The 27,877-nt window shown below is 35.8% G+C and overlaps 1 protein-coding gene across 2 annotated transcripts in view; it reads right to left on the bottom strand.

The window, feature by feature from the left end:
- Window positions 1–220: 220 nt before the first annotated feature.
- Window positions 221–27,877, bottom strand: part of PRIM2 (DNA primase subunit 2) — a 309,771-nt gene continuing 282,114 nt past the window's right edge. For both annotated transcript variants that reach the window (XM_058306925.2, XM_071218530.1), the window contains 3 exons: window positions 26,326–26,408; window positions 8,798–8,866; window positions 221–801 (listed from right to left, as the gene is read on the bottom strand). In XM_058306925.2, the coding sequence (XP_058162908.1) occupies window positions 577–801; window positions 8,798–8,866; window positions 26,326–26,408 (377 nt within the window). In that variant the 3' untranslated portion in view covers window positions 221–576. The remainder of the gene's footprint in view (window positions 802–8,797; window positions 8,867–26,325; window positions 26,409–27,877) is intronic.

Here is a 27,877-nt window from a genome sequence, read left to right as displayed (position 1 = left end):
CCGAGGAATGGCGCCGCCCACACTTCCCGTGCTGCTGACGACAACAGAAGCGGACAAAGAAACAAGACGCAGCAAAAAGACACAGAAAACAGACAACTGGGGGAGGGGAAGGGAATTAAATAAATAAAAATAAATCTTTAAAAAAAAAAAAAAACTGAGGCAATATCCAATCTGTTATGATATAATATGACTCTCCCATCCACACACAAACACTGTCATATATATTTTGGTATTTATTAATAAAAATGGTCCAGGTTCAAAATTACAGTGATTGGACTAAAATAAAACTGGTTACCAATTGTACTGTTTCTAGGGGAATACAACCAGATCCAAAACAGGACTGAAATCACACCATTCAAGAGCTAGATTTCAATCGAAACTCTTCCTCTTCCTTTTTGTTAAAGCAAAATATGATGAAAGTTTGTAATTTATCTGAAAGCTTGCTTTCTTAAAAAGTGTGTATACATGAAAATAAACTGGGATGGAGTATGGTAGAAGGAAAATTTAGACAAAAAGGCTGAAAAAAAAAAGGCAATTAAGATGGTGAGCAAAAAAGGTTATTAAACTACCAAAGAATCATTCACTGAAGTAATCTGCCAGTCCCTCCAAATCCATTTCCAGAGAGGAATTTAAAGAGGCCAGAGCAGATGATGCATCCTTAGTTTTCTGGGTACTTGGTTTGGGTTGAGGAGTTTCTGACTGGATGGATTCCTTCTTGATGTCTTTGCCACCATTTAGAACCCGCTGGCTCTCAAAAAAGAACTGATTAGGATGATTCAAAGAAAAGCCACAATCATCAACCTGTATAAGAAAGCAATAGCTATATTAATATATAGTAAAACTACAAAAACTGTCCCAGCCCTCACTTAAAACCCTTTTAATATATGGCATGTGGAACTTAGCACTTTTCATTCATAACACTCAATCTACTACTTACACGATTTCATTCAGAGCCAGCTTCAACCACTAATGAAACAGGACTTAATATTTTAATATCTTAAATTAATGACTTCTGAATTTATATTTCCGGAACAAATCTCTGCAATTGGCTTGAGTTTCCTATATCCAACTCCTACTTAGCATACCATATGGCTTAAATGTAACTTAAAGAACATGAAATTCATCCTTTCCCTTACTTTTCACTCTCAGTGACTAGTATCACTATCCATTCTGTGGGGCTGACTTTATGTCTCTCCTCCTTAATTTCCCAGCCCCTACTTCCCTTCCATACTCTGCTCTCAATCCTATTCGAATGCAAGTCATTACCAAGTCTTTCTGATGATAACTTCAAAATTTAAAAAGTTGAAAAAAGTAATTAAAAAATATATTTGGGAAGCAAACCTGTCTGTGATTGTGTGTGCCACAATAGGCATTGGTATAAAAACTCTGATAAAAAGAAGTGGATGTGGCTCAACTGACTGGGTTCCCATCTACCATATGGGAGTCCCTGGGTTCGCTTCCCAGTAAGTTGGCATGTCTGCAGAGAGCAGACAGCCCGCACCTGCAGAGAGTTGGTGCAGCAAGATGACACAACAAAGGCAGACAAGCAGACATAGAAGAACGTGCAGCAAATGGACAGAGAGCGGACAGCAAGCAAGCTGCAAGGGGTGTGGGATAGATAAATAAAAATAAATCTTAAAAATATATATATGTTTTAAAAAAACAAACTCTGATTAAGTCCTATACTAAAGAAACCCCTATTTAAACCCATGGTCACATGAGCCAATTCCTATAATAAATCTCATATTTTTGTATCTATCCATCCATCCATTCATTCTCCCTCCCTCCTTTCCTCCCTCTCTCCTTCCTTTCCTCCTGTCTTCCTGTGGGTTCTGCTTCCCTGGAGAACTCTGACTAAATCAAACTTATACTTTAAAATCTCTATCACGAATGCAAGAGTGATAAGGGTCATGGATAAAGATCTATTTATGTTCCACAGTAGACAGAAATTCTGTCTGGGAAGATCAGGGAAGGCTTGATGACAGGAATGCTATTCCAATTGGATCTGGAAAGATGGAGAAAATGAACACCTGGGATAATGAGGGGAAAAGACATTACAAGCAGCAGGACCACATGAGCAAGGTAAAGAGAGAACGTTCCAGGAAAGCAAGTAGTTCAATAGCCTGGTGTGAAAGGCACATAAAGAGAATAGAAAAGGATGGAAAGACAGCTGGGGCCAGACCTCAGAGGACTTTGAGAACAATGTCATGTAGTGTGGACCTAATTTTGTAGGAAAAAGGGAATCACTAAAAATCTTTAAGTAGAGAAGTGATGTAATTAGAGCCATGCATAATCTATGGTAGATTAAAATGGATCAGCAGGGGAGAAACAGAGTTGCTGTGGTCCCAAATGAACACTTCTGATGTAGACCAACACACAGAACCATGGTCTCTTCTGGTAAATATTTGAGCACACCAGGATTCTCTTTAGTCGGTTGCTGATGTACATGGGCCAATAATTTTACAGAAAGTTTAGTGAATAACAGATTGCTAGCGGACAAACTGACTTTAAAAGTTAGTGCCTAAATCACTAAGAATATTTTTTTCAGCTACTGTGCTGCCTAATCTCAAAATGTTTTCTGAATTTTTTATGATAGATCTATAATTTTTAACAGTTATTTGTGAACTTTATAATTTTCAATTTTTCAACAAATTCATTAAAATCTTGGAAATAGCATATAAACTGAGTATTCTGCAAAATTTTTCATGAAAAGTAAGTTTACTGCTTAACACATTTCAGCCAGGTTTTAGGTTTTATGAATAGAGAATGCTGAGATTCGAAGGACTTTGGGGATCCATTAGTTGAATGCCCTCCATGCACAAATTAGGAAACTGAGTCCTAAAGAGATTACATGGTTTATCCAAAGTTATAAAACCAGTAAATGCTAGGACTAGATCGTTTTGTTGCTCTGAAATCTGTTTCAAGAGGTTTTATTCAAAGTCAAATAAATTAAACTGACACTGTGACAATATTTTCATTAGAAATATTATTTCTAGAGTTAAACTAGGCTATATCAATTATAGAAAACAGTGGTATTATTTCATGCAAAAAGAATCTAGCACACTGTGCTATAATTACATACTAGGGATATTTTACACCTTCCTTCATGTGTTAAAATTTTCAGTACATCAGTCATCACAGAAAATGACTCCCTGGATTAAGATGAATTATTAGACTTCAGTATGGACAAATTAAATATGGTAGCCTTTAAAAGCCTGATCTATAAAATGGAGATAATGTCATAAGATATTTATGAGGAAAATGAATGCAAAAGAGTTGTTTCATGAAATCTAAATTAAATGCTTTGGAAAGACTTGAGAAGGTAAGTCACATACTAAAAATTTTTTTAGAAGTTGAATTCCCAAAAGGATGGGGAAGAAGGTTATATTGCTTTGTAGGTATCAAGTTCATTTTCTACTTTAAAGAAATCTCCAAACTGGTAAAAGGTGGTGATGTATTTATGAAATAAAAAAGAATAGTCAAAGATACTCAAACACATAAGAAAAGATACTCAAGGGCAGAGGATGTGGCTCATGCAGTTGAGCATCCGCATGAGAGGTCCTGGGTTCAGTCCTGGTTCCTCCTAAAGAAAACAACAATGAGCAGACAACAAGCAAAAACAACAAGCAGACAAGAGGAAAAAAATGATACTCAAACATTTCTTTTAGATTCCTAGATTAGCAAATAAATGGTATTTAAGTGTTTTGACTTTATAATGGTTAAGGAATATATGTATGTTTTCTGAATCCCCATTTTAATTAACATTTGTTATTAATTAACCAACTAAAACAGTACCAAGTGCCCTGGGGAACAGGGGTTGTACCACAGTTCTATATAATGATGGCATGTTTCTCAAGTTTTATCTCTTAGGTCTGCCATTGTCCCTTTATAACTCACTCTGTTATTGCCTTCTCTTTGAGCTCATTTTATTAAGTGTGTGGTCTATTAAGTTAATTGATAGCATAATGAAGTTATGACATTTCTTTCTGTTTACGGAATTGTATTTTCTTCCAGGATGGGTTGTCTTTTAAGTGCTTTCTTTCTTTCTTTCACTTTTATCTTTGTCTGAAGAAGTGTGCATGGCTGCCATTCAGTACACTTTCATCTTACTCAGGACAATAAACTTAGGGGTTTTTCTGGGGGAAGGGGAGAAATGAAATACAATAGAACAAAAAGTAGATCTTATTTTAAAATCAAATTAGAAAAGTAATAGAGAAAGCAAGGTATCCACGTCTAAATCCTCCATTTCCCCTATTTTCTGCTAAGGAGCCAACAGATGTTTCTTTTACTCCCCATTAAAAGAAAGAGATAAGAATACTCAGTTTACTTCATTCCAGAGCCTGGAGTATTAAGTGAGAGTTTTCACAGTTATGTCTGATGTGAATATTCTGTTCCTTTCCTTGTCTCTTTTCTTGTTTGGTTGCTATGGGTGATGTTTTCCTTCTGGTTGATGGTTTTTATTATGCTTTGTATATTTTGTTAGGTAATAGGAAGGGAAATTCTGTGATGCATTGTCATTCTGTTGGATTAGCTTGAAAGTCCCAAAGTACTGTAAAGGGTATGAAACAAAATCAGTGTAGCTGGAATCTAGGGGAAGGAGGGTGTGGTGGTCTTTATAGGCTACATTATAAAATTTGGACTTCATCTAAGAGCAATGGGAAACCCTTGAAGGTTTTTTACAACAAGTTACAGAAGTGATCAGATTTCCCTATTTAAAAGACCACTGCTTTGTCTCATCTACTGCAAGAATGAAGACCATTTTCAGCAACTACTCAGTCAACATTACAAAAAATGTTGAAATTACGCTGAAGGGATACACATTTACTGTGAAAGACTCCAGAGGACCCCTGCAAAGGGGCTTCAATCACATTAACTCGGTGTCCTTCGAAAGAAAAAGAGGCTTCGGGCTGACAAATGTTGGGGAAATAGAAAGAAACTGACTACAGTTTGCGCTACCTATAATCACGTACAGAACACGATGAAAGATGTCCCACTAGGTTTCCCTTACAAGATGAGGTCTATGCATGCTCACTTCCACATCAACACTGTTATTCAGGAGAGTGGTCTCTTGTTGAAATCTGAAACTTTCGGAGTGAAAAATATATCTGCAGGCTCTGATGAGGCCAAGTATTGCCTGTTCAGTATCTCAAGCCCAGAATGATGACTTAATTATTGAAGAAAACAACATTGAATTTGTATAAAATTCAGCTGCTTTGATTTGGCAAGCCACAACTGTTAAAAACAAGGTATCACAAAAATTTTGGATGGTATCTATGTCTGTGAAAAAGGAAGAGTTCAAAAGCTAATGAATAAAATCTAAAAGTTGTCCAGCTATGGAAACAATAAGATGCCAGATGATTACTAAGACTTTTTTGTGATAGTGTAAAAATGCAATAAAACTACTTGTTGGGGAGAAAAAAGGGATCACCCCAGTAGTTGTGTAGAGGACAAAGAATTGGAATGAGGCAAGTATAAATGCTGAGAAATGAGTTAGGAAGCATTCCAGTGATCCAGGCAAGAAATGATGGTGGCTTTTAGCCTGGCATGCTAATTGATATCTATATTGATGATTCTGAGTGATTATAAAAAGTCTTAATTATATTTGATATACTCTGTTCAAGATTGCAAGAAAATGTGCAATAGGCTTTAAAAAGATTTCTGTTAAGATTTAAATGATAGGAAGAAAAATTATACTTGGCTAGTTGGAAAATAAGTATCCAGAGAGACTCAATGCACAGAATAACTTAAAGAAATTATTTTCAATCAGAAAATAATATACACAAAGCTAGTGTTTTCTTTTACACATGGAACACACAGAAAGCAAAAAACACACTAAGTTATAAAATTATTTTAAACATTACTCCCTAAAAATACTGAGGCAAACAGGTTTCAAGCAGTTCAGCTTTTGGCATCTACTAAGTGATTATCTCTTTCAAACACTTGCTTGGAATCAACAACACATATTGCATGCAATGACTTTCGCACAAGCGTAGGTCTCTTATTTCTGACATAGATGTTGAAGGAATGGAAACAATATTGTCTTTACGTATGGGATCTTTGGGTTTTAATCAAGAGGTTTTGCAATGACAGCTTATACTGAAGCAGCTGGTATTACTAAAAAAGCCATATGGAACTATCAGAGTGCTGCTGCAAATGATATCAATTAACTGGCTCATTTTCAAAACTTTCATCTAAGTGAGGTTTGATCACAGAGGGCACAGAAAAACAAACGTAGTTTTTTGTGTGTTTTTTTGGGGAGTGGGAGGCAAGATGACAGAAACTAACAATAAAAATGATACTATTTTTAAATGAAATTTTAAAAAATAATAAAGATGTTCACATCTAAAAATCTATATGAGACATCTAGTAAACAGAAACAGCCTTTTTATTTCACTGAATTATATGCAGTTAACAATATTTCTATATGTGGGAGACCCTAGAATCTTCATTAATATCTAAGGCAAGTTTAAGAATTGGCAATTTTTGCTATTGATTGGAAATAATCAATAGGAAAGATAGGCTACCAGGGCAGAATTGAGAAATAATTATGAAAAAAAAAACTTCTTGGGACGGGGCTGTGGCTCAATCAGTTGGGCTCTTGTCTATCATATGGGAGGCCCTGGGTTCACATCCCAGGGCATCCTTGTGAAGGCAGGCTCGCCCGCCTACTGTGGAGAGCTGCTGGCCTACAAGTGCTGCAGAGTGCCTCCTGACCCGCAAGCACCACGGAGTGCCGACTCAGCAAGGTGACGCAACAAAACGGGAGACAAGACACAGAAAAGCACGCAGCGAATGGACACAAAGAACAGACAGCAAGCAAGCTGATAGGGGGCGGGGGATAAAAAAACATTTTTTTAACTCCTTACTTTTTAGTGATAACACTGCAAACTCAATTTTAAAACCTGATTTTCATATCTTATTCTAAGAAAATTTAGTTAACAGACCACAATTTGTGAAAATTCTGAGGCCTTTTCAAGAGGGTCCACAAATGACTAAGAACATGTATGAAACAAAAACTCTCAAGCTGAGCAAGCAAATTAAGGAATGCTATGTACAAGGGTAAGAGTTGTGCAAAAATGGAACTAAAAATAGCAAACATGTGCCTTATCTAGGAAAGATTTCTATTCTGATATAACTAATGTGATTTTATTGTTGCTTAGTATTTTAACGATGTTTAGTCTTGCAAATTTTGTAAAAAGAATATTTTGAGAAGTTAAGTACACTAGAAATATTTTGAGAAGTTAGGTACACTAGAAAGAGGACTGGATTCATAGCAGACTCAGATTGTAGCTCCAGCTCACCCATTTACCAGTTGTGGTAGCTTAGGCAAGTCACATAATCTCTGGGCCTGTTTCTTCATACGTAAACTACAAAGGTTGGATTAGATGACCTCTAAAGGCCCTCCACGTTTACAGTTCCATGGGTCTAGACAAAAATGCTAATGACCTCAGCAGACGTTATTTCAAATGTAGTACAAGATACTACAGAACAGCACAGTTATGGTTAGGCTCACAAGCTGTAGATGAATTAGACAGCCTGGGTTCGAACCCAAGTTCCATACCCTCTAAGCTGTGTGACCTCACAGAGGTTACTCAGATTCTCTAAGCTTTATTCATAAACAGAGTAGTACTAGTATCTGCTGTAGTAGTGTTGCTGTGTGGATTGGAAGCTAATGCATTATGGGTTCTGTAGATAATGGTTGCTATTATCATTATTTTTATTATTATAGAATATATTCTTCTTATGAAACATCTTATCAACTAAGATATTCTGCAATTTTATAAACAGAATTGAAAAGTTATTTCATGTAAGCTAAACAGAAAACACATTAAAATAATTTTAAAATATAACATGGTATGGTAGCTGATAAATGCAAAAAATGCAACATTTGTGTGGGTATCCCTTTAAAACCTGGTAAATACTATGGACTCCAGAAAAATGCACATATGCATTCACAGACAACATGTTTTCAGAGGTGCATGGGCCTCTGAATCCCATACATGGATATCTGTTCCAGGTTAGAAACCCATGTTCACAGGTTACAAACAGAAGGCTCACGGGTTGAATTTGACGTGCAGGTATGTTCTCTTGGCCTGCATATTTTTAAAAATACATTTTAAAAAGTAGCAATGGGTATGCTTTAACTGTATACCACAGTTCCTACCGTCCTTTCAGTTCTTAGTCTCGGCAAGCTTAACTTTTTTGGGTATATGCTTGAGAGCAACGTGAAGTGACAACCACAAGTAGAAGAATCAGATATTCTGGAAGCAAGACGGCAAAAGCCTTTGTTTCTTTTGGGGCAGATCTAGTCCAGGAGTCAGCAAACTAAGTCCCTTGGACCAAATCTAGCCCACCACCTCTTTTTGTAAACTTCCATAGGAACACTGCATGCTCATTCATTTACAGTTTGTCTTCGGCTGCTTTTGTGCTACAAGGGCAGAGTTGAATAGTTATGATAGAAACCATATAGCCCACAAAGACTAAAATATTTACTATCTGGCTCTTAGAAATGTTTGCTGACCCCTGATTTAGTCCCTAGATGTTGACAGGTGAGTGGCAGCTGTAGTACATCTCATGATATAGTTCTTCCTAGTTTTAATATTCCTGGCTCTGTAGTATCTAAGCTTAGTTCTCTGGTGCTTCTATAAATTTTATAAGCTACCTAATACAATCTAATAAATTATTTTCTACTAAAAATGGCGAGAGTGGTTTCTATTGCTGTAACTGAGAATCCCAAATGAAACCCAGAGTAACAAAAGATGAAGAATAAGGCTATAAAGTTAAAAAATTCACTTACATTATGTATCATCTCGAAGTACTTCTGACAGGCTACCTGGTAATGGGTCCCCTTTACTAAATCCAAAATCTAAAATGAATGAGGAACAAAAGAAAGAAAAAATTTAAATTAAGGTTTTTTTAAGTCACTGTAGCTCACAGTTATTGGCCGTTTCATAATCCTCATTCCAGACAGGAAATGCATTAACTCACGTACCATGTACTTCTACAGCCTGGACATTGTGGTAATTTTGACATTAATCAGTGACTCTTTAGGTCAGCATAAAAACTGCTGATGACAAGAGATAGTAAGTGATCTTTCTAAAAGATCAACCGTGAATTTCAATAACTACCTCAACAAGATGAAAATAGATCCTAGTATTATAAATTTGACAGTTATTGTCACAATATCATATCACAACATCTCTTTCAAAATTGTGGATATAAATCTAGTAATCTAAATGGTTGGTACATGAAGCAAAGAAGTATACTATTTATATATTTTTCTATATTACCAGTTTATACAGATACAGCATAAAGTACTGCTGTGTGCCCATCAGGAAAATTTAATGTAAGCCCTTTAGACAAGTATCGGTGGAGAGGGAATGCTTCACCTTCAATCAGATTTGGCTTTTTAAAAAATGAAGTTATTTCTAGTAGAGCTCAGCAGAATATGAGAGTAAATAGCCTATTTTGAACACCTATTAGAAACATCATCCTATCTTTTGTAAATACAATTTGCTTTCCAATTGTACTTCATGTAATCTCTTCAGAGAGGTGCAAACCCCCATTCTTATCAGCAGAGTGCACGCCAGTTGAAATTTGTAAAGTTTTATTGCCTCTCCCCACCCAAATAAATAAAATGTATATTCAGCCTTTTATCAAATAAAAGAAAATGCTGGTATTAAAAGATATCCTCAAATGAAGGGAAACGTAATTCTGGGGAAATGTTAATTTCTAGCACTTTTCAAAAGGCTGACCTTCCTGTGACAAAAAGAAGTATACATAGAGTCTCAAATCCTGTAATCCTCATTATCCATTTTAAAAATTACATGTTTTGACAGATTATACAAATAAATTACAGTTGCAAAATGGGCATCAAAAAATACTAACAGGAACGTACTTAAAAGAATTGTTTTCCTGATTGCCTTATAGATTACATTTCCAGTTTTCATGACATCTTTTGTTAAATTTTATATGAATGATTTACATAAATTCCAGCCAATCATAGCACCCAGCATTTGACCTGTACAATACTGCTGAATTATTAGAGAAAAAAAAAAGAAAAAATCAACTAAAAATGAATGAGTACAACACAAAAAAGTGAAGAAAAATCACAAAGTTTTCCAAATAATTCTAACTTTGAGCTCAGTCTCTGATACTTTTACAAATAGATATTCAAATTGTGTTGAGACAAACATACAAATGATGACTGGCAAACATTAATAACAACAGTACGTTAATTATTATTGTTAATTCTAATCTGTAAATTACAATTTTGGAGAGGAGTCCAAACATAAAATTTAAGCTTAAAATAATGCAGTAAACTATCCAAAGAGAAAATGAACTCATGGGATTAGGCAAATAAGATAAACAATAATATGAAACAAGTCCCTTTTATTTAAAAGCAAAGTAATGAATCTATCATCTCCTTCTCTGTACATAAATTTCTTGTTCTATGAATATAAAATAGAAGCAATGCATTTAAATATCTTCCTTATAACATTATATACACACAATCTAACACATTTGTGAAATATGCTATGAAGAAATACTTATAAGAAACAAATTAACAAAAATAGAAGGTGATATATACATATGTAAAGAAGTTATTAAGGAAAATCTACATGAGTCACAGAACATGAGGAAAGCAGAATTACGTATTTTGAAATTTTAGGTTCAGTCAAAAAAATTAAATTTAGATTAATCATACAACAAAGCCCCCCCACACCATCCCTTCCCTCCACTACTGGAGAGGGCTCCTTAACAAAAACACTTACTTTTACTTCTACTTTTTGCTTTATCTTTTTAAGAAGACTTTTTATTTGAAATTTGCTTGCATTTTCATAAACAAATCACTCAATTCTCTATCCTTAAACAATTCTACCTGTCATGTCACAGCACATTTGAGGTGTTTGAAAGTTTTTGCACGTGTTTTATGTAAAAGTGTGAAAAGAAAAGAAGGCAATGGTGTTTTTTTCTGGTTATGACAGCAATTCAGGGAAAGGACAAGTTTAGGTCTAAATGTCAAGGGGAGGAAAAAAAGAACTTAGAAGCTTTTAAAATTAAGACTAGAAGACATGAAGCACTACTCAAAAAGAACCATCAACTAATAAAAACATAGGCTTTACAAACTCAGAGAGTCAGAATCTGGAATATAGGTTACCAGTGGATGAGGTAGGGATAGAGAATGAGAAGTTTAGGCTTAAAATGTACAGGGTTCCTATTTGGAATGATGGAAATGTTTTAGTAATGGTGATGGTGATGGTGATGGTGATGGTAGCACAACATTGTGAACACAATTAATAGCATAGAAATAAATATCTGAAGATGATTAAAAGGGGAAATGTTAGACTGTATATATGGTAACATTAAAAAAAATTTTAAATCCCATGGAACTGCATTATACAAAAGTGAACCCAAAATTAAACTAAGGAGTTTAATTACTAGTACAATTACAAAAGTGTGCTATCGTGAACTGTAATAAATGTTTCACACCAATGCAAGGTGATGGTGGTGGGGTGTATGTGGGAATCCTGTATTTTATGCATCATTGTTCTGTAAAACCACAACTTCTGTAATAAAGAAATAGTCTAAAAAACAAAAATATTTGCTTTAATTTCACTTTATGATCTATATTACAGAGATGGAGACTAAGAAAAAACAGAAAGAGAAAGGTCTTGTGGACCGATGAATGTAATTTAGCTTTTTCTCTGAGCAAAATGGGAACTACTGCAGCACCCTAAGCACAGGAGAGACAGGCATGAGTTGACCAACATTTTTCACACTGTGGGGATGATTTCAGTAGCTCAATAAACATATCGACAAGAAATGGGACTCAAGTTTCCCTTTGGGCAACTCTGTGATTCTACTGGGGATCCTGCCAGGGAAGGACCACAACCTTGAGTCTCAAAGGATGGGGATGGGAAAGGCCACCCTCCTCTACCAGCAACTCTATCTTAGGAACTCTCCTCAGCCCTCCTTCAGAATCATAGCACTTTTGGGATGGGTTAATATCACAGGTGAGGTCCTGCTGTCTCTGAGTGAACCTTCATGAATGTATCTAAAACTTCTCTTTGTGGGGAATGGATGTTGCTCAAGCAACTGGGCTCCTGTCTACCATATGGGAGGTCCAGGTTTCGATTCCCAAGGCCTCCTGGTGAAGGCAAGCTGGCCCACACGGAGTACTGGCCCATGCAGGAGTGCTGGCCAGAGCAGAGATATGGCGCAGCAAGATGATGCAACAAAAAGAGACACAGAGGAGAGACATAGAAGACGTGGGAACTGAGGTGGTACAAGAGATTGAGCACCTCTCTCCCACTCTGGAATGTCCCAGGATCAGTTCCCAGTGCCACCTAAAGAGGACAAGCAGACACAAAAGAACGCACAGTGAATGGACCCAAAGCAGACAACAAGGTGGTGGGAGTGGGGAACAAATAAATAAATAAATAAATAAATAAATCTTTAAACATAAAAACCAAAATGCTCATTCATGAAGATCTAGCAATATTCCTCAAATGACAGTTGGACTCTCAGTTTTTAATGCCAAAAATTACAGACTAATGTACAAAATGTGTAACAATCTAATGTTCTCATTCTAGTTTATCAGTAAGCAAAATAAGAAAAATTAAGATGACTACTGACATCAAAGTACATTTTGATAATTCACATTCCTTAACTTTCCTCTGTATTTTTAATTATTCTCTATCAGCTGACTAAAGTCTATCAAGAAGAATATTAAATCTGCTTTTTGTAACAATGCAGTTTGTCATCTTCACAAGGAAAAGATAATTCATCATACTTGTATTTGCTACATTTGATAAAGGCAGTAATTATACTTCATTTACTCTTCAAGGTGAATTACTGCTTCGGTTTGTTCTTTAAGAGAATTCCAATAAAGTGGGTAACCAAGATAACATTGTATTAGAGGAACAAAGAGAAAAGATATTTTTCTAATTTGATCAGTGATAGCTCATAGCCAGGTGATGAACACACACGATATAAAATATTGGTGAGAAATGGTTTTATACATGTATGTCTTATAACTGTGTCATACTTCCTTCTCTCTTAATGATCTACAATTTCCTGCCATCTGCAGCATACTCTCCGCCTTTTGCTTCATGAGGTTCAGATGATTATCTGGCAGCGGAATGGAGCCACCTGCCTGTGGCTAAGATGAGAAGACTACTGCACAGCTAGGTATGCTGCACTCACCAGACATGCAGCTAACTAGTGTTTAATTAAAGGTCATAGTCCATTTTAAGTGGCCTCAACAAGCTCGCTTCTTTCAAAAAAACTTAACCTTTCAAACCTAGACAACACTGATCTTGTTCCACTCTACTTCTAACCTCCCTTCATTTCAAAGCTGAAAGAAAACATGGTAGAGATGCAGTCTGGAACACTTTTGAACATACTATTTTGCTCCCATTTCTCACACACTCAGCATAACCTACCCTGCCACTGCCTTACAACTCTGCTGGGGCCTTCCCTTCTTTATTAGCCGACCAGAGTTAAGTTTCCCTCTCTTGAAGATGCACTTTAGTTCCTTTAAAATATTATGTGCCAAGAATTTTTCTCATCTTTATTGGCTATCAATATAGTTAACTGAATAAGATGACTTTACAAATGTCTTTAAAACCTGCCTTTTCAGGAGGCGGATGTGGCTCAAGCATTTGGGCTCCCATCTACCATGTAGGAGGTCCAGGGTTCAATGCCCAGGGCCTCCTGGTGAGGGTGGGCTGGCCCATGTGGCAAGCTGGCCCATGTGGAGTGCTGCCCCACGCAGGAGTGCTGGCCCACACAGAGAGCTGGAGCAGCAAGATGATGCAAAAAAAGAGACATAAAGGAGAGAAAATAAGAGACATAGCAGATCAGGGAGCAAAGGTGGCTCAAGAGAATAAGCACCTATTCCCCACTCCGGAAGGTCCCAGGATCAGTTCCCAGAGCCACCTAATGAGAATACAAGCAGACACAGAAGAACACAGAGCAAATGCACACAGAGAGCAGACAACGGAGGGGGGAAGAAATAAATCTTAAAAAAAACAAAAACAAAAACAAAAAACCCTGCCCTTTCTTCTCTATTGTTCAGGACCTCATCATTCTCTTAACTGAAAAACTTCTTGATTTAGCCTTTCATCTTTCAGGGCAGCTTCCACAGTGCCACCAGAGAAATTTATCTAAAACCCAAATCTAATCCTAGCACGGCCGCTGCTTGCTGGCTCCCAGCCATGGATGGGGCTCAAGCACAAACCATTCACCATGGTTCACAGACTTTCTCTCAGGCCCTAAGCTCCTACTCTGGGCTCTACTCCTGCCCCACCTTACTGCTTGTCCAGCTTCTCTCATGGTGTGTTATTTGGGATTTAAGCTCACAAAATCCTAGTGATTCAGGGAGCCTTCTCATCTAATACATTTTTTTATTTGGCTTAATCCAACATGATTTAAGTTTTGTTTGTTTGTTGGTTGGTTTTTTTGTTTATGGCAGGACTTCTTAGGGTGGTGTTCCTCAAACTAATTTGTCCTCAGAACCTGTTTTCATAGATTTCCCAGGATTAGGTTTTCTCAGACACACCCTGAGAACCTTATCTATATTAACATGCTCCTCTCTCTCAAGTCACATTCTATTCCCTCATCCTGTTATAGTTTTCTTTCACTACACTAATTTGTTTATTGTCTGCTCCACACCTAGAATATCAGCTTCAGGAAGGCAGAGATCACTATATCTCCAATGCCTTGAAAAGTGACTGGAATACAGTAGTTACTCAATTATTATTTGTTGATGTTGAATGAATGCAGTTACTTTTATTTCATATGCCACAACTCCCTCACCTGGGGAAACTCCTACCTACCTTTAAAACTCAATTCAAATGTCACTTCCTACATTCCCTAATGTCATACCTCTTCCAGCACTCTTCCACCTGAGCAGAAGCACTTTCCCCTCTGATTCTACAACTAGCACTTCAAATATATTTTTTATTAAGGTACATATGGTAGATTAACTTATATACCCCAGAAAAAACATGTTCTTTTTTTTTTAGGAGGTACCAGGGATCAAACCCAGGACCTCATACATGGAAAGCATGCACTCGAACACTGAGCTCCATCTGCTCACCAATGAGAGTTAGTTTTTTGGTTTGTTTTTAGGAGGTACAGGGGACCGAACCTGGGACCTCACACATAGAAGTAGGGGTTCAATCACCTGAACTACATCTGCTTCCCATGTTCTTAATCTTAATCCACATTCCTGTGGGTGTGAACCCTTTGTAAAAGGACCTCTTGAAGACGTTATTTTTAGAATGGTCCAGCTGTCTGAGGGACTTAATCCAGATTACTGGGGGCTTTATTAAAAGAAAGCCACAGGAAGGAGCTGGATGTAGGAAGTCATCAGGAACCAGGAAGAGAAAGAAGAGGCCACTGCCATGTGACGAGAGGAAGCAGAGATGCAAATGAAGGAATCCCAATGCTTGTGTAATACAGCACCACCAGGATATTACCAATCCAGGGAGGAAGCAAGCCTGCTAGCCTCAGAAATCATGAGCCAATAAACTCCCATTGTTTAAGTCACCCCATCATGTGGTATTTGTAATAGAAGTTCAAGCAAACTAAGACACTGCTTATCATACTTTATTATAGTAAATTATGCCTTTTGACCCCACTAGACTGAAGGCTCTAAAACAGTTTCTTATTCATCTTTCTATTTCCAGATTGAACATACTGAAAACTCGGCTACATGTCAAGTATATTCAATAAAGGTTTGTTGAGTAATAAGATGTCTTTCCTCACCAAAGCAACTTACTTCTGTTTGAATCAGTCTTGTAGTACTTTTGCTAGAAGCTTTGCAATTAGTTGCTTTTATTTCTTTTAGGTAGCACTATAGAAAAAGATGATTAATATAACTTAGTTTTTCCTCAAGAATAAAAGTGCTTGAGAGGTTTTTCTAGACATATCTGAGGACATTTTGGAGAAAAGAAAAAAATTCTCTATCAAATTAACTTGAATCCAAATGAAGAAATCTGCCATTAATATTACAGTCATATATGCAAACATAGTAATTAATATATGCAAGCACAGAGCAAGTCTCAGCCAACACCTTTCAGATGAGCTTTGATTATAAATTAAGTCATTTATTCACTCACTCATTCATTCAGTCAATATTTATTCAGTGCTCCTACAGTGAATTAGGCACTATGTTAGAGATTGGGCTGATAGAGACAAAAGGTAACATTTTTGTCCTCAAGGAGGATATGGCAGCAGTCACAGTCCAGAGGGGAGGACAAACAAGAAAAAAAATAGTGCAACACATATGATGAATGCTCTAAGAAAGGAAAACACATTCAGAGACAGAAACTTTGTCTAGCAAGAAGTTGCAAATTGATGGGAGATTCTGCCAAAAAGTCTGAAATGACATGAAGTGGAGCAGACTAAGAATCTAAAATACTTGCTTTATGAAGTAGGGTTATTTACTTGATTTTCTGGATACTATAAGTTTCTGTAAAAAAAAAAAAAAGGTAGGGGCTCAGGTGGACACTCTATAAAATTAATAAAATCTATCAGGAAATAGAACTAAGACAGGAAAATATTAGTTTTATGCCTATAGGTAAACAGGATGGATTTTGGTATAAGAATTCTGTGTCAGTACCAGTTTTAATGTTCTAATTCCCTCTTTTCCTTAATGCAGTTCTGAAACTTATCAAGAACAATGTACTCATTTTTAACAACACTAAGAAAATCAAAGCTAATTGCAGCAAAGTACTATTCTCATAAATTAGAAGGGATGTACTTGAAGATGAACTAAATAGAGTTGCTCTTACTGTTCATAAAGTAATGGATAGACTGAATACCATCTTCCCTTGATAAGTACTCCTTACCTAAGAAAATCACAAGAGTTGTACGTAGTTCAAATTTATATGAACAGAGAGTAGGGAGTCACTGAGATATATCTCTGTCATACAATCTTCTTGATATGGTGTTACTTTTAAGTCTTTTAAACTATTCCAAAAGATTTCATTTGGTTACTGACATCTTGGGAACTTTTGTTGACTATTAGTTTGACTATTGTATAATTATTTTAACATTTCATTTTGATATGATGAGTATAATCAGTGGTCAGAGAACATACTCAGACCTCTGAAAATTATTGAGACTTATTCTATGTCCTCAACATATGGTCTACGTTGTTGAATGTCCCTTATGCACTTGCAAAGAATGTGAATTCTGCTGTTGTTGGGCATAGTGTTTTATAAATGTTAATAAGGTCAATCTGGTTGATATTGCTACACAAATCTTCTACTTTAAATATAATATTGGATTTGAGTTTTAAAAAGAGAATGGCCATGTAGAGGAGGGGTTGTCCAGATGAGAAAAACCGAGCTTTTCCTAAATTAAGGTAGTAGATGGAAGGATGATAGCACTGAAATCTTTCAACTATAAGTCATTCAAGGGGAAGACTCAATTGATCTCTATATCACTAGAAGCTGGCAAAAGGTCTCCCAATTAAGCTAAAAGATACCTAATACTGATTGTTGTACTAATGAAAAAAATGAAGGAATGAATAGTGCCACCTAACTATAATGCAACCCTAACTAAATCAGGCATTCTCTTAGAAATGCATCCAGAAAAGCAGATGGAATATGGAATTGGTATTCCTGCTCTAGGCCCAGTATTCAGTATACATCTACCATTTGCCTCCAGCTGTGACTACCCATTTATATAAGTGGGCTTCTTTCCCAGCTTCCATTTTCCAATTCAGTTCTCCACTGTGTCTCCTACTAGCTCTGCTGCCCAATCTGTTTCCTTCACAGAGAGGAGCTTAGATCTTGCTTTGAAGTAGGTATTTTTTTCTGCCCTATTCTAACTCTACCTCCAGAGAATCCTGACACTCTTACTACCAGCAGGCTATAAGAATTACTACTGTCTTTAATGATATGGCTTCATTCACTTCCGACATCTGTCAATTGTTAAATGTTGTTAAGGAGTTGATATGTGGTTCCTCACTACCCTTGTGGGACCAAACCATTAGCACAATCCTAAACTTTAGTCCAACTGTATTCATTTGGGTTATAGTGATATATCTAGTTATTAGGGCCAGAACTCCAAGCAACACATCTAGGATCTAGATTAATTTCAAAGAGTTTCCTTACAGAAATCATTGCTATTCCATTCTATTCTTTGCCAAGCCCATGTCAATAGTGTTCTATTATTTCTAGATAAAAAGAGGTGATATGAATCATACTAATGTGAGGACTTTATCACCATCTTAATGTTATCATATTTATTCCCCTTGCTTCTCAAAAGAACTTTCTGAAGTAGTTGGCCTTAAAGATGAGGAAGGTCTGAGACACAAAGGGGATTAAGCAATATCCTCAAAGTTACTCAGATTGTAGGTGTATCACGATATGGACTCAGGCCTTTCTCTTTCCACTCTTCCAAGATGATTCAGTTATTATATATGTAAAGTACCAAGTACACCCTCAAAAGTTTGGGGAAAGGCAGGAAGAGATGAGAGGTGGAGGCGTCTTCGGGACATGGAGCTGCCCTGGATGGTGCTTCAGAGGTAATCACCGGACATTGTAAATCCTCACAGGGCCTACTTGATGGAATAGAGGAGAGTATGGGCCATGATGTGAACCAATGTATATGAGGTGCAGAGGTGCCCAAAGATGTACTTACCAAATCCAATGGATGTGTCATGATGATGGGAACGAGTGTTGTTGCGGGGGGGGAGAGGGGGGGTGGGGGGGTGGGGTTGAATGGGACCTCACATATATATTTTTAATGTAATATTATTACAAAGTCAATAAAAAATAAAAAAATTAAAAAAAAAAAAAAAAAAAAAAAAAGTTTGTTCCTGCCTTCCTGTCTTCTAAATATTCACTGCAATTCAGGAAAAAAAAAATCACATTTAAAAATTTCCATTTTCACAAGTTTTTGTGAAATATATATAGCCCATTAAAATTTTAGCTCATCTACATGGAGTCACACCTGACTTTAGATGCATACAGTAAGGCCTAGAGCTGAAGACAGACTGCCTCACCTGTTCTTTCAGGTACTGTTATTTCATTAAGGACATTTATTCTTAGAAGGAACTCCCAAAATTGAAGATAACAGCTAGGAATATTACTTAGGATCTTTGTAATATTAACTAAGAGAGTGATTTACTGATATATTAGTCCTCATTTTAGAATTGAAAATGGTGAAATTTTTAAAAAATTTATCCTCCCCCACCAAGGCTTCCTTGTTGTCTGCTCTCTGTGTGCATTTGCTGCGTGCTCTTCTGTGTTTTTTTTTTTTACTTGTCTCCCTTTTCATTGTGTCACCTTGCTGAGTCGGCTCTCCGCAGTGCTTGCGGGCCAGCAGCTTTCCGCGGCATGAGGGTGAGCCTATCTTCACAAGGAGGCCCGGTGACATGAACCCAGCCTCCCATATGGTAGACAGCAGCCCAACTGATTGAGCCACAGCTGCTTCCCCAAAATGGTGGAATTAAAAAATAAATAAATAAATAAATAAATAAACAGAAGTTATATTTGAAAAATAATCCAAAAATTCTGACTTCTGAAAACCAGTTGTGACCTATAATTTACACTTGGTCAATTATTCTCATCTTTATTTCTTATTATTTGCAAATGCTTAATAATGGATTAAACACATTCCTTAATTTAAGTAAGTAAAATGAAGATGAAGAAAGTTTCCACCACCCAAAAAAATTCCCCATGACTCTTCCTACCTAACACCTTCCCTCATTCCCAGCAATCACTGTTTTCTGGCCCTATAAATATGACTTTTCCAGAATGATACAGCAATGGAATCATACAGTATATACCTTTTAAGTATGGTTTCTTTCACTTAGCAAAATGTATTTGTTATTCGTTCATGTTGCTGCGTGCATAAATCACATGTTCCTACCACAATTTGCTTATCCACCTACCAAGTGAAGAACATTTGGGTGATTTTCAGTTTGGGGCAATTACGAATAAAGCCACTACAAACATTTATGTGTAAGTTTTGTGTGGGTTTATGCTTTCATTTCAATTGTGTAAATACCTAATAGTGGGATCACTGGGTCATATGGCAAGTGTATGTACGTTCTGGATATAAGTCCTCTGTAAAATAAGTGATTTGCAAATATTTTTGTCTAGAAGGTAGGCTGTCTTATCATTCTCATAACAGTCTTTCACGGAGCAAAAGTTTAATTTTGATAAAGTCTAATTTATCCATTTTTTTCTTTCATGGAATGTGCCAAACTCAAGGTCATGCAGATTTTCTATGCTTTCTTCTAGAAGTTTTACTATTTTACATTTAACAAGTTAACTTTTTTACAAAATGTGAGGAGGTATGTGTCAAGGTTCACTTTTTACTTCCATATGAATGGTCAAGTATTCCAGGACTATTTGTTGAAAAACACTATCTTTCTTTGTTTAATAGCCCTGGCACCTTTGTATATAAATCAATTGAAGATGAAGATTTTTCATATGCTTATTGTCAATTTCATATGCTTTTTGTAAATTTACCTTTATTCTATTAAAATTGCCATGGATCTGAAAAATCTTCATCATCACTAGACAGAAAGAAATGGAAATTTTAAACATGTATAAATAAAATAAGAATGAGATATACTATTAGTTGGCTTTTAAATAGGAAAATAATTTTTAAATGATAACATCTATTGGTTCCAGAGTTCTGGGAAAAAGTTATGAAAATAAATTGATTCTTCTGGTCCGGAAGGAAAATATTACTTGTGTTAAAAGTCTTCAAAGTATGGAAAGAGTGTGAACTGATAATACCATTAGATGATTAGAATTTATTATTTAGAAATAATTACAGGTGTATATAAATAATGTTATGACAGCTAAATGCCATAGCACTGTATTACATTTTAAAAATATAATAATAACAACAACATTAAATTCTTAACCATAGTGTACCAGATCAATTCTCAAATATCCATACTGTAGAACTGTCATGCAGTCACTCGAAGTGATCTTATGGGAGAATATTTAATGATACAGAAATATGTCTCCACTGTAACTTTAATTTAATATAAAATCCTATTTCTGTGTATACACAACACAACAGACACAGACATCAGACACTGAATAGCAAAGTTCCACACAATACCACTGGATTCTATTGTTAACCATGTGTATTTGTGTGGTAGAAACATGGAAGATTCAAAAAAAAATTTTTGTGCTTGTTTGTATTTTCAAAATTTACTTCAATGAATGTGTATAATTTAATTAATAAAAATATAAGTGAACATCTAAAAAAAATTAATTGCCCCTATATACGTGAGTCTATTTCTGACCTCTCCAATCTGTCCAATTGATCTATATATATGTTTATCATTTCTGTAATACCACACTGGTTTGATTATAGTAGCTTTATACTAAACCTTGAAATCAAGTAGCATGTGCCTCCAACTTTGGTCTTCTGTTTCAAAATTATTTTGGCAATTCTAGTTTCTTTGCTTTTACATTTTTTAAATCAGCTTGGGATTTTTATTAGAATTTCACTGAGTCTACTGATCAGTTTAGGAAGAACTGACATCTAAACAGTACTAATTGTGTCTTCAAAACCATAAACACTGAATTTCTATTTATTTAGCTTTTCTTCAATTTTCTTTCATCTGTGTGCTATAGCTTCAGCATAAAGATTTTGGAATAGTTTGTTAGATACATACCTAATACTTATGTGGGTTTTTTTAGTTCTAGTATATGTACAGTACTTTTTAAAATTGTTAATTTCCAGTTGTTCGCTGCAAGTATATAGAAGTATGACTGATTTTGTGTATTGACTTAGTTAGCATCCTGCAAACTTGCTAAACTCACCTATTAGTTATAGTAGCAAATTTGTAAGTTTTCTGACATTTTCTACATAGTAAAGCACAATGCCTGAGAATAGAGAAAGGTTACTTTCTTCTTTTCCAACCTATATGCCTTTTATTCCTGGCTAAGGTGAGAGAATATACTTTGTATGATTTCAGTACATTTAAATTTATAATATAATTTTTTAAAGACCCAGAATCTGATCTACTTGGATTGCTTAATGTACATATGAAAAAAAGTATGTATTCTCCTGTTGTTGGGTAGTGTGTTCTATAGATGTAAATTAGGTCAAATTGCTTGTGAGTGTTATCTTCTATATTCTTATTAATATTCTGTCTACTTGTCCTATTAATTACTTAAATATCCAAATATGATTGTATATTTATCTATTTCTCCTTCAGTTCTTTCTTTTTAATTCATGTATTTTGAAGCTATGTAGTTGGGGTACATACATTCGGAATTTTTACATCTTGTTGGTGAACTCACTTCCTTTTTCTCTTTGGGGAAGGGGAAGAAAGTTAAACATAGGACTGCCTATTTTCTTTGGCTTTATTTTGTTGTTCAACTGCTGTCTTTTTAAGGGGGAATAACTACTTCATTAATTGACAGTAGTTTTATAATAATATTAAGATTAAATTAAAAGGAAGATTGAATATGATACTGTAAGTATAGGAATATGAACCTGGGACCACATACATGGGCACCAGGCACTAAACCACTGAGCTACACCTGCTCGTGTTAGTAAGGTTTTTTTAAAAAAGAAGGTGATGCCAGCTAGGTAGTAATGGTCTCTCTTCTGATCATCAAAATTCTGATTATTTAAAACATCCAAGCATTTCCATAGTTGAAGGTATCTTTTTCAAGTAGTTTTTCTCAGAAACAAAAGCAGCTACCCTGAGTTTTACCTTGAACATACTCTAATAATGTGTTTTTCCTGACTTTTATTCAATATTTTAATGTAGGGTTGTAGTTTTGAAGATCTAATTGTGCCAACCTTCAACTGAGCATTTATCAAAATGTTTTACATGGATTTTTCATTCATCAACTCTCTGCCCTTTAGAATACAGCCCACCAGGTGCTTTACTTTGCTAAGATCCACTCAATAATGACATCAAATAAAAGCAAAATATCATTTATAGCTTGCCCACATGAACTATACATCTGTGTTCATTTCAGGTAAAAGGTTACAATGCAGGTTCAAAGGACTGTGTGGAAATTACTAACCAGCTTCAGATAAGTATGAGATATATCTATGGGTAAGAGGGTAAATGGAGGAATACAGGAGAGTCAACAGCAAAGAAAATGCAAACATAGTTATTATTATATAAACATTAATCTTACACTATAGGCTTGTTAATAGCCTACAAGGGCTAAAAAAAGAAAAAAGAAAAGGTGAGAAAAAACTGTGAGGGCTTGAAGCTGAATGTACCCCAGAAAAGTATGTTCTTAAAGTTAATCCATTCCTATAGGTGTGGACCCATTGCTAGTAGGATCTTTTGGTGAGTAGGATCTTAAGATGTGACCCAGTTCGTTCAGGGTGGGTCTTAATCTTCTTAATTCTACTTTATAAGAGAATGAAATTCAGAAGGAAGAGAAAGCTACAGAAGCAAGACACTGGAAACAACGAAATCAGGAAGAAAACGGAGAAACCAGTAGATGTCATCATGTCCCTTGCCATGTGACAAAGGAGTCCAGGTTTGCTGGCAGCTGGTCTTCAGGAAGCAGGTATCATCTTGAGGATAGCTTGATTTGGACATTTTCACAGCCTCAGAACTGTAAGCTTGTAAACTAATGTATTCCCATTGTAAAAGCCAACCCATTTACAGTATTGCTTTTGGCAGCCCAGCATACTAAAAAAGCAATTCTTTGCAACTGCTGAACAAGCCTCTAATTCCTTTCTTCTAGGTTCCCTATCTAATTTGTTAGTGGAAGCTCTTAACCTTTCCTAAGTCTAGAACATCATTCCTAAGCCTTTACTCTCTGCTGATAACCAGACCTCTTACTTTTCAAGGAAAAGCAAGGCCACTTCTTATACTCCATCAATTTCCCTTTGTTCTACCTCAAATCTTTTTTCTATATTTTCCTTTGGCTGTGGGGCATGCCTTTCTCTGTCATCATCCCTTTGTCCAAGTATATATTCTCTTTTGTTCAATTAGATACTTTTCCACTTGTGTCCTTGGTTTATCCATGTCATACCTAAATATACCCACTTATTTTTTCAACATCTTTTTATTACCTACCAAGTGCAAGTTGCTGAATTAATAGGAGAAATAAAGTTAAGTAAAAAATCCAATCCTCCTTTCAGAGAACTCAAAAACTAGTGGGAAACATGAATAGGTAAACAGATAATTACAATCTACTATAATAAGTATTAGGAGTAAAGGCATGTAAAATATACTCATGGTATAAAAGAAAAAGCATTTATCTCCATTTGGTTGGAGAGGGTTTTTTTTTCTTTCATGTCTTTATCAAGTTCATTCTCTGATGGGTTCTTTTCTTCTCTTCTTCATATAAACAAGTTCAGATTTCCACTATCCATAAACATATGAACAAATCATTCTATGATGCATAAACTAATACCACTATCAGTCATCTCCTTTACTGGTACATTTTTTTGAAAAGGTCATCTAAACTCATGGATGCAGACCCAATCTACTGTCTTTTATCCAGTCAACCCTTAGCAAGTATGATTTTACTTATGGTTTTCATCCCTACATTGACACTTCTCACCAAAGTCAAAGCTGAGTATATTTGTTTGAGAAACTCACTAAAAATATCCAGTTACCTATGCTAATTCTCACCTTCACAACCTCTCTGCTACAAGCGACTCTGAACTATACCCTCTTCTTCCCAAAGACTTTTATGATACTTCATGTTCTTCACATTTCCTCCTTACCTTCCCATTTATCTTGAGTCTTCACTGATTTCACTTCCTTCTACTGCCTGGCAAAAAGAAGCATTAACCAAATTCCATTTTGAGACTTGGCTTTTGACTCTCTAACTTCTCTCATTCTTCCTCCCTTCCCCATAGCAAATTCATGAGTGGAGTTGAAAAACAATCTTATAGTCAGAGGCCTGGCTTCAATTTTTGGTTCAAGCATTGACTTACCAGCTGTGCTTCTATGGGCCTGTCACATCCTGACACTCCAGAAAAGAAGGAATAGCCTTTCTAATTTCCTTCCAATCCTACAGACCTACAATTCTAATGGAAAAGAAGGACAGATTTCTAGTCCAAATTTCTCTTAATTAGCTACAAATCCACATTTGGTCTGCCAATTAAATGGTCCACATCTAAAACTAATTTCCCAAACTAACTACTTCCTTTATGTTGCATATTAATGTTTATATACTGGTACTACCATTGTCCTAAACTTGAAGCCCTAATAATCTTACATCTTATCTGCCTTTTACTCATGCATTCTCTCTTCCTAATTCCCAACCCATCCTAAAGGCCAATTCTAAGAGCATTTCTTCCAGAAAGTGATCCTTGGCTCCCTAGCTGGTTAGAGTCTCTTTATCCTCAAAGTTAACAGACACTATCCATACCTCTCATGTAACACTTTGCTTATATTTCCCTCCAGACTGTGGTTCTGTGAGCATAAGGTTTAGATTTGATTCTTCTTTGTACCACTCTTCCTCTGCTCCCACTGGCTATATAATCTTGAACACTGCCTTGACCAGAGCAGATGCTCAAAAATTATTTAAGATTTGAAGTGAATTAACTAAACTAAATCCGAACTTTGCACACAGTGGAAACAAGAGCATTTTCTCAGTGATTATTTTCTTCAAGTAAAAATAACTGCTTAAGAATACCTAATGATTTAGAGGATGTTTCAGCTCTAAAATATATATTGGTCTTCTTAAGCTAAGAAAGCAGAAACTACTCTTCAACTCCCTCAAAATCCAAGTAAACCAGTTAGTAGTCTTTGAAATGGATATACATATATTTAAAAAGCACATTTACTAAAAGATGTACTCAAATATTTGATCTTTCAATTTCAGCATTTCTTTTTTAATTAATTGATTTACTTAATTTTTCACAAGACAGAGAATTCTGACAAATGAGATCTAATGAATTATCAACAGAAGTGTAAACAGCAATACCTGATATCAGAATATTCATCTAGTACACACTATTATCATCTTTTATTCTAACCTAAATGCAGAACAAAAAACAATTTCCCAAAATAAAATATGCTGTCATTAATTTTCAGCTTCATTAATAAGCTTCAATGCATTGCCCTAACTTGAGATAATATAACAAACTGAGAGAAAAAAGACTTCCAGCTTATTAAGCAGCAAGAAAAATAGCAATTTACCCTCATGGGAAAACTAGAATTTCCGAATCTAAACCAGAAGTCAAGGCTTTAGCTTAATTCATCTAGAAGATAGGATGTCTGATGTGAGGTCTGACAAGAAATACACAGCACCGTTGCAAGAACACTAAATGAAACTGAGAAGAATTGTCTGTCGCCTCATTACTGAGGATGCTGAGCAGAATCTGACCTACCTGGTTTATCCCTCCGGGAGAGAACTTGTACGACTGCAATTTCTGCTTCAGCAGCTCTGGATCACTGTGACGAAATGGGCATCCTGACAATAACAACAAAAGAAACCAGTAGGTTATTTACCTAGCCTTACTACAATACCACACTTGAGACATTGTCTGAGCGCCCCTTAATTGTCTAAAAACTTATTAATAAAAAAGTCGATTGCCCAAGGGTGCAACTTCTTTCCTCTCTTAATCTCAATGACAATTTAGCTGTACAGTTATCAGGGTACTACAGGCACAGGAGTTACATAAAACATTACTGTATTCTCAGGCTAAGATGCCCATTTGCTAGGAAGCAAAAAACAGCTTTAATTATGTTACTTGCTAACAAACAGAGAGATAATCACAAAGTAGCTGTAATAGTTTATCAAAAAATTATACAATCTTACATTTCTTCTAGTCAAAAATACATAAAAAGTATACTAGAGAAGGGAGACATATAATAGTGAGAAAATACAAAAATACAAAAAGTGGAGAAAAATTAAAATCTCACATTTTCATATATAAATTCTATACCTATTTTCTGGAGAGTAGAATCTACACAAATTTAGAGGAATCACAGTTGGGAATGAGATGGACAAACAGGAAACAATTTGCAGTACCTGCATGTGATCTGTATATCATTTCCGGAAAAAAATAAAAATAAAGCTGGACTACTAAAATATTGTATAAATATGAACACAGAAAATTTAAAATAAAAGACTTTATTAAGCTGAAATCTAGAAAATTTTAGATGGTTTAAATAGAACCTGTAGTGATAAATCAAAATACTTAAAAATTTAATAGGAAATTCTGGTTTTTAAAAAAATTATAAAGTTGAGGATGCTGTAAAAAGAAACAAAAGTGCATTTTTAATGAAATTAATAGGAATTTGGCTGCTGCTAAAATAACAGAAAGAGGGGGCGGACTTGGCCCAGTGGTTAGGGCGTCTGTCTGCCACATGGGAGGTCCACGGTTCAAGACCCGGGCCTCCTTGACCCATGTGGAGCTGGCCCATGCACAGTGCTGATGCGTGCAAGGAGTGCTGTGCCACACAGGGGTGTCCCCCACGTAGGGGAGCCTCACGCACAAAGAGTGCGCCCCATAAGGAGAGCCGCCCAATGTGAAAGAAAGTGCAGCCTGCCCAGGAATGGCGCCGCACACATGGAGAGCTGACACAACAAGATGACGCAACAAAAAGAAACACAGATTCCCATGCTGCTAACAACAACAGAAGTGGACAAAGAAGACACAGCAAATAGACACAGAGAACAGACTACTGGGGGGGAAGGGGCAGGGGAGAGAAAGAAATAAATCTTAAAAACAAATTTTTTTTTTAAATAAAATAAAATAACAGAAAGAACTGAAGATGCCAAACAAATGGGTTTACCAAAACTCTAAACTATGAATAAACACATCCATAACACTATGGAATCTACAAATCATAAAATTTTAAAGAACTATTGTAGGTACTTTTACTATTTATTCACATTTAAATTATAATGATTTTTAGTACAAGGAAACATCCTGA

Source organism: Dasypus novemcinctus, chromosome 11 (assembly GCF_030445035.2).
Source record: "Dasypus novemcinctus isolate mDasNov1 chromosome 11, mDasNov1.1.hap2, whole genome shotgun sequence".
Taxonomy (NCBI): Eukaryota; Metazoa; Chordata; class Mammalia; order Cingulata; family Dasypodidae; genus Dasypus; species Dasypus novemcinctus.
This window is presented reverse-complemented; position numbering and strand designations above follow the sequence as displayed.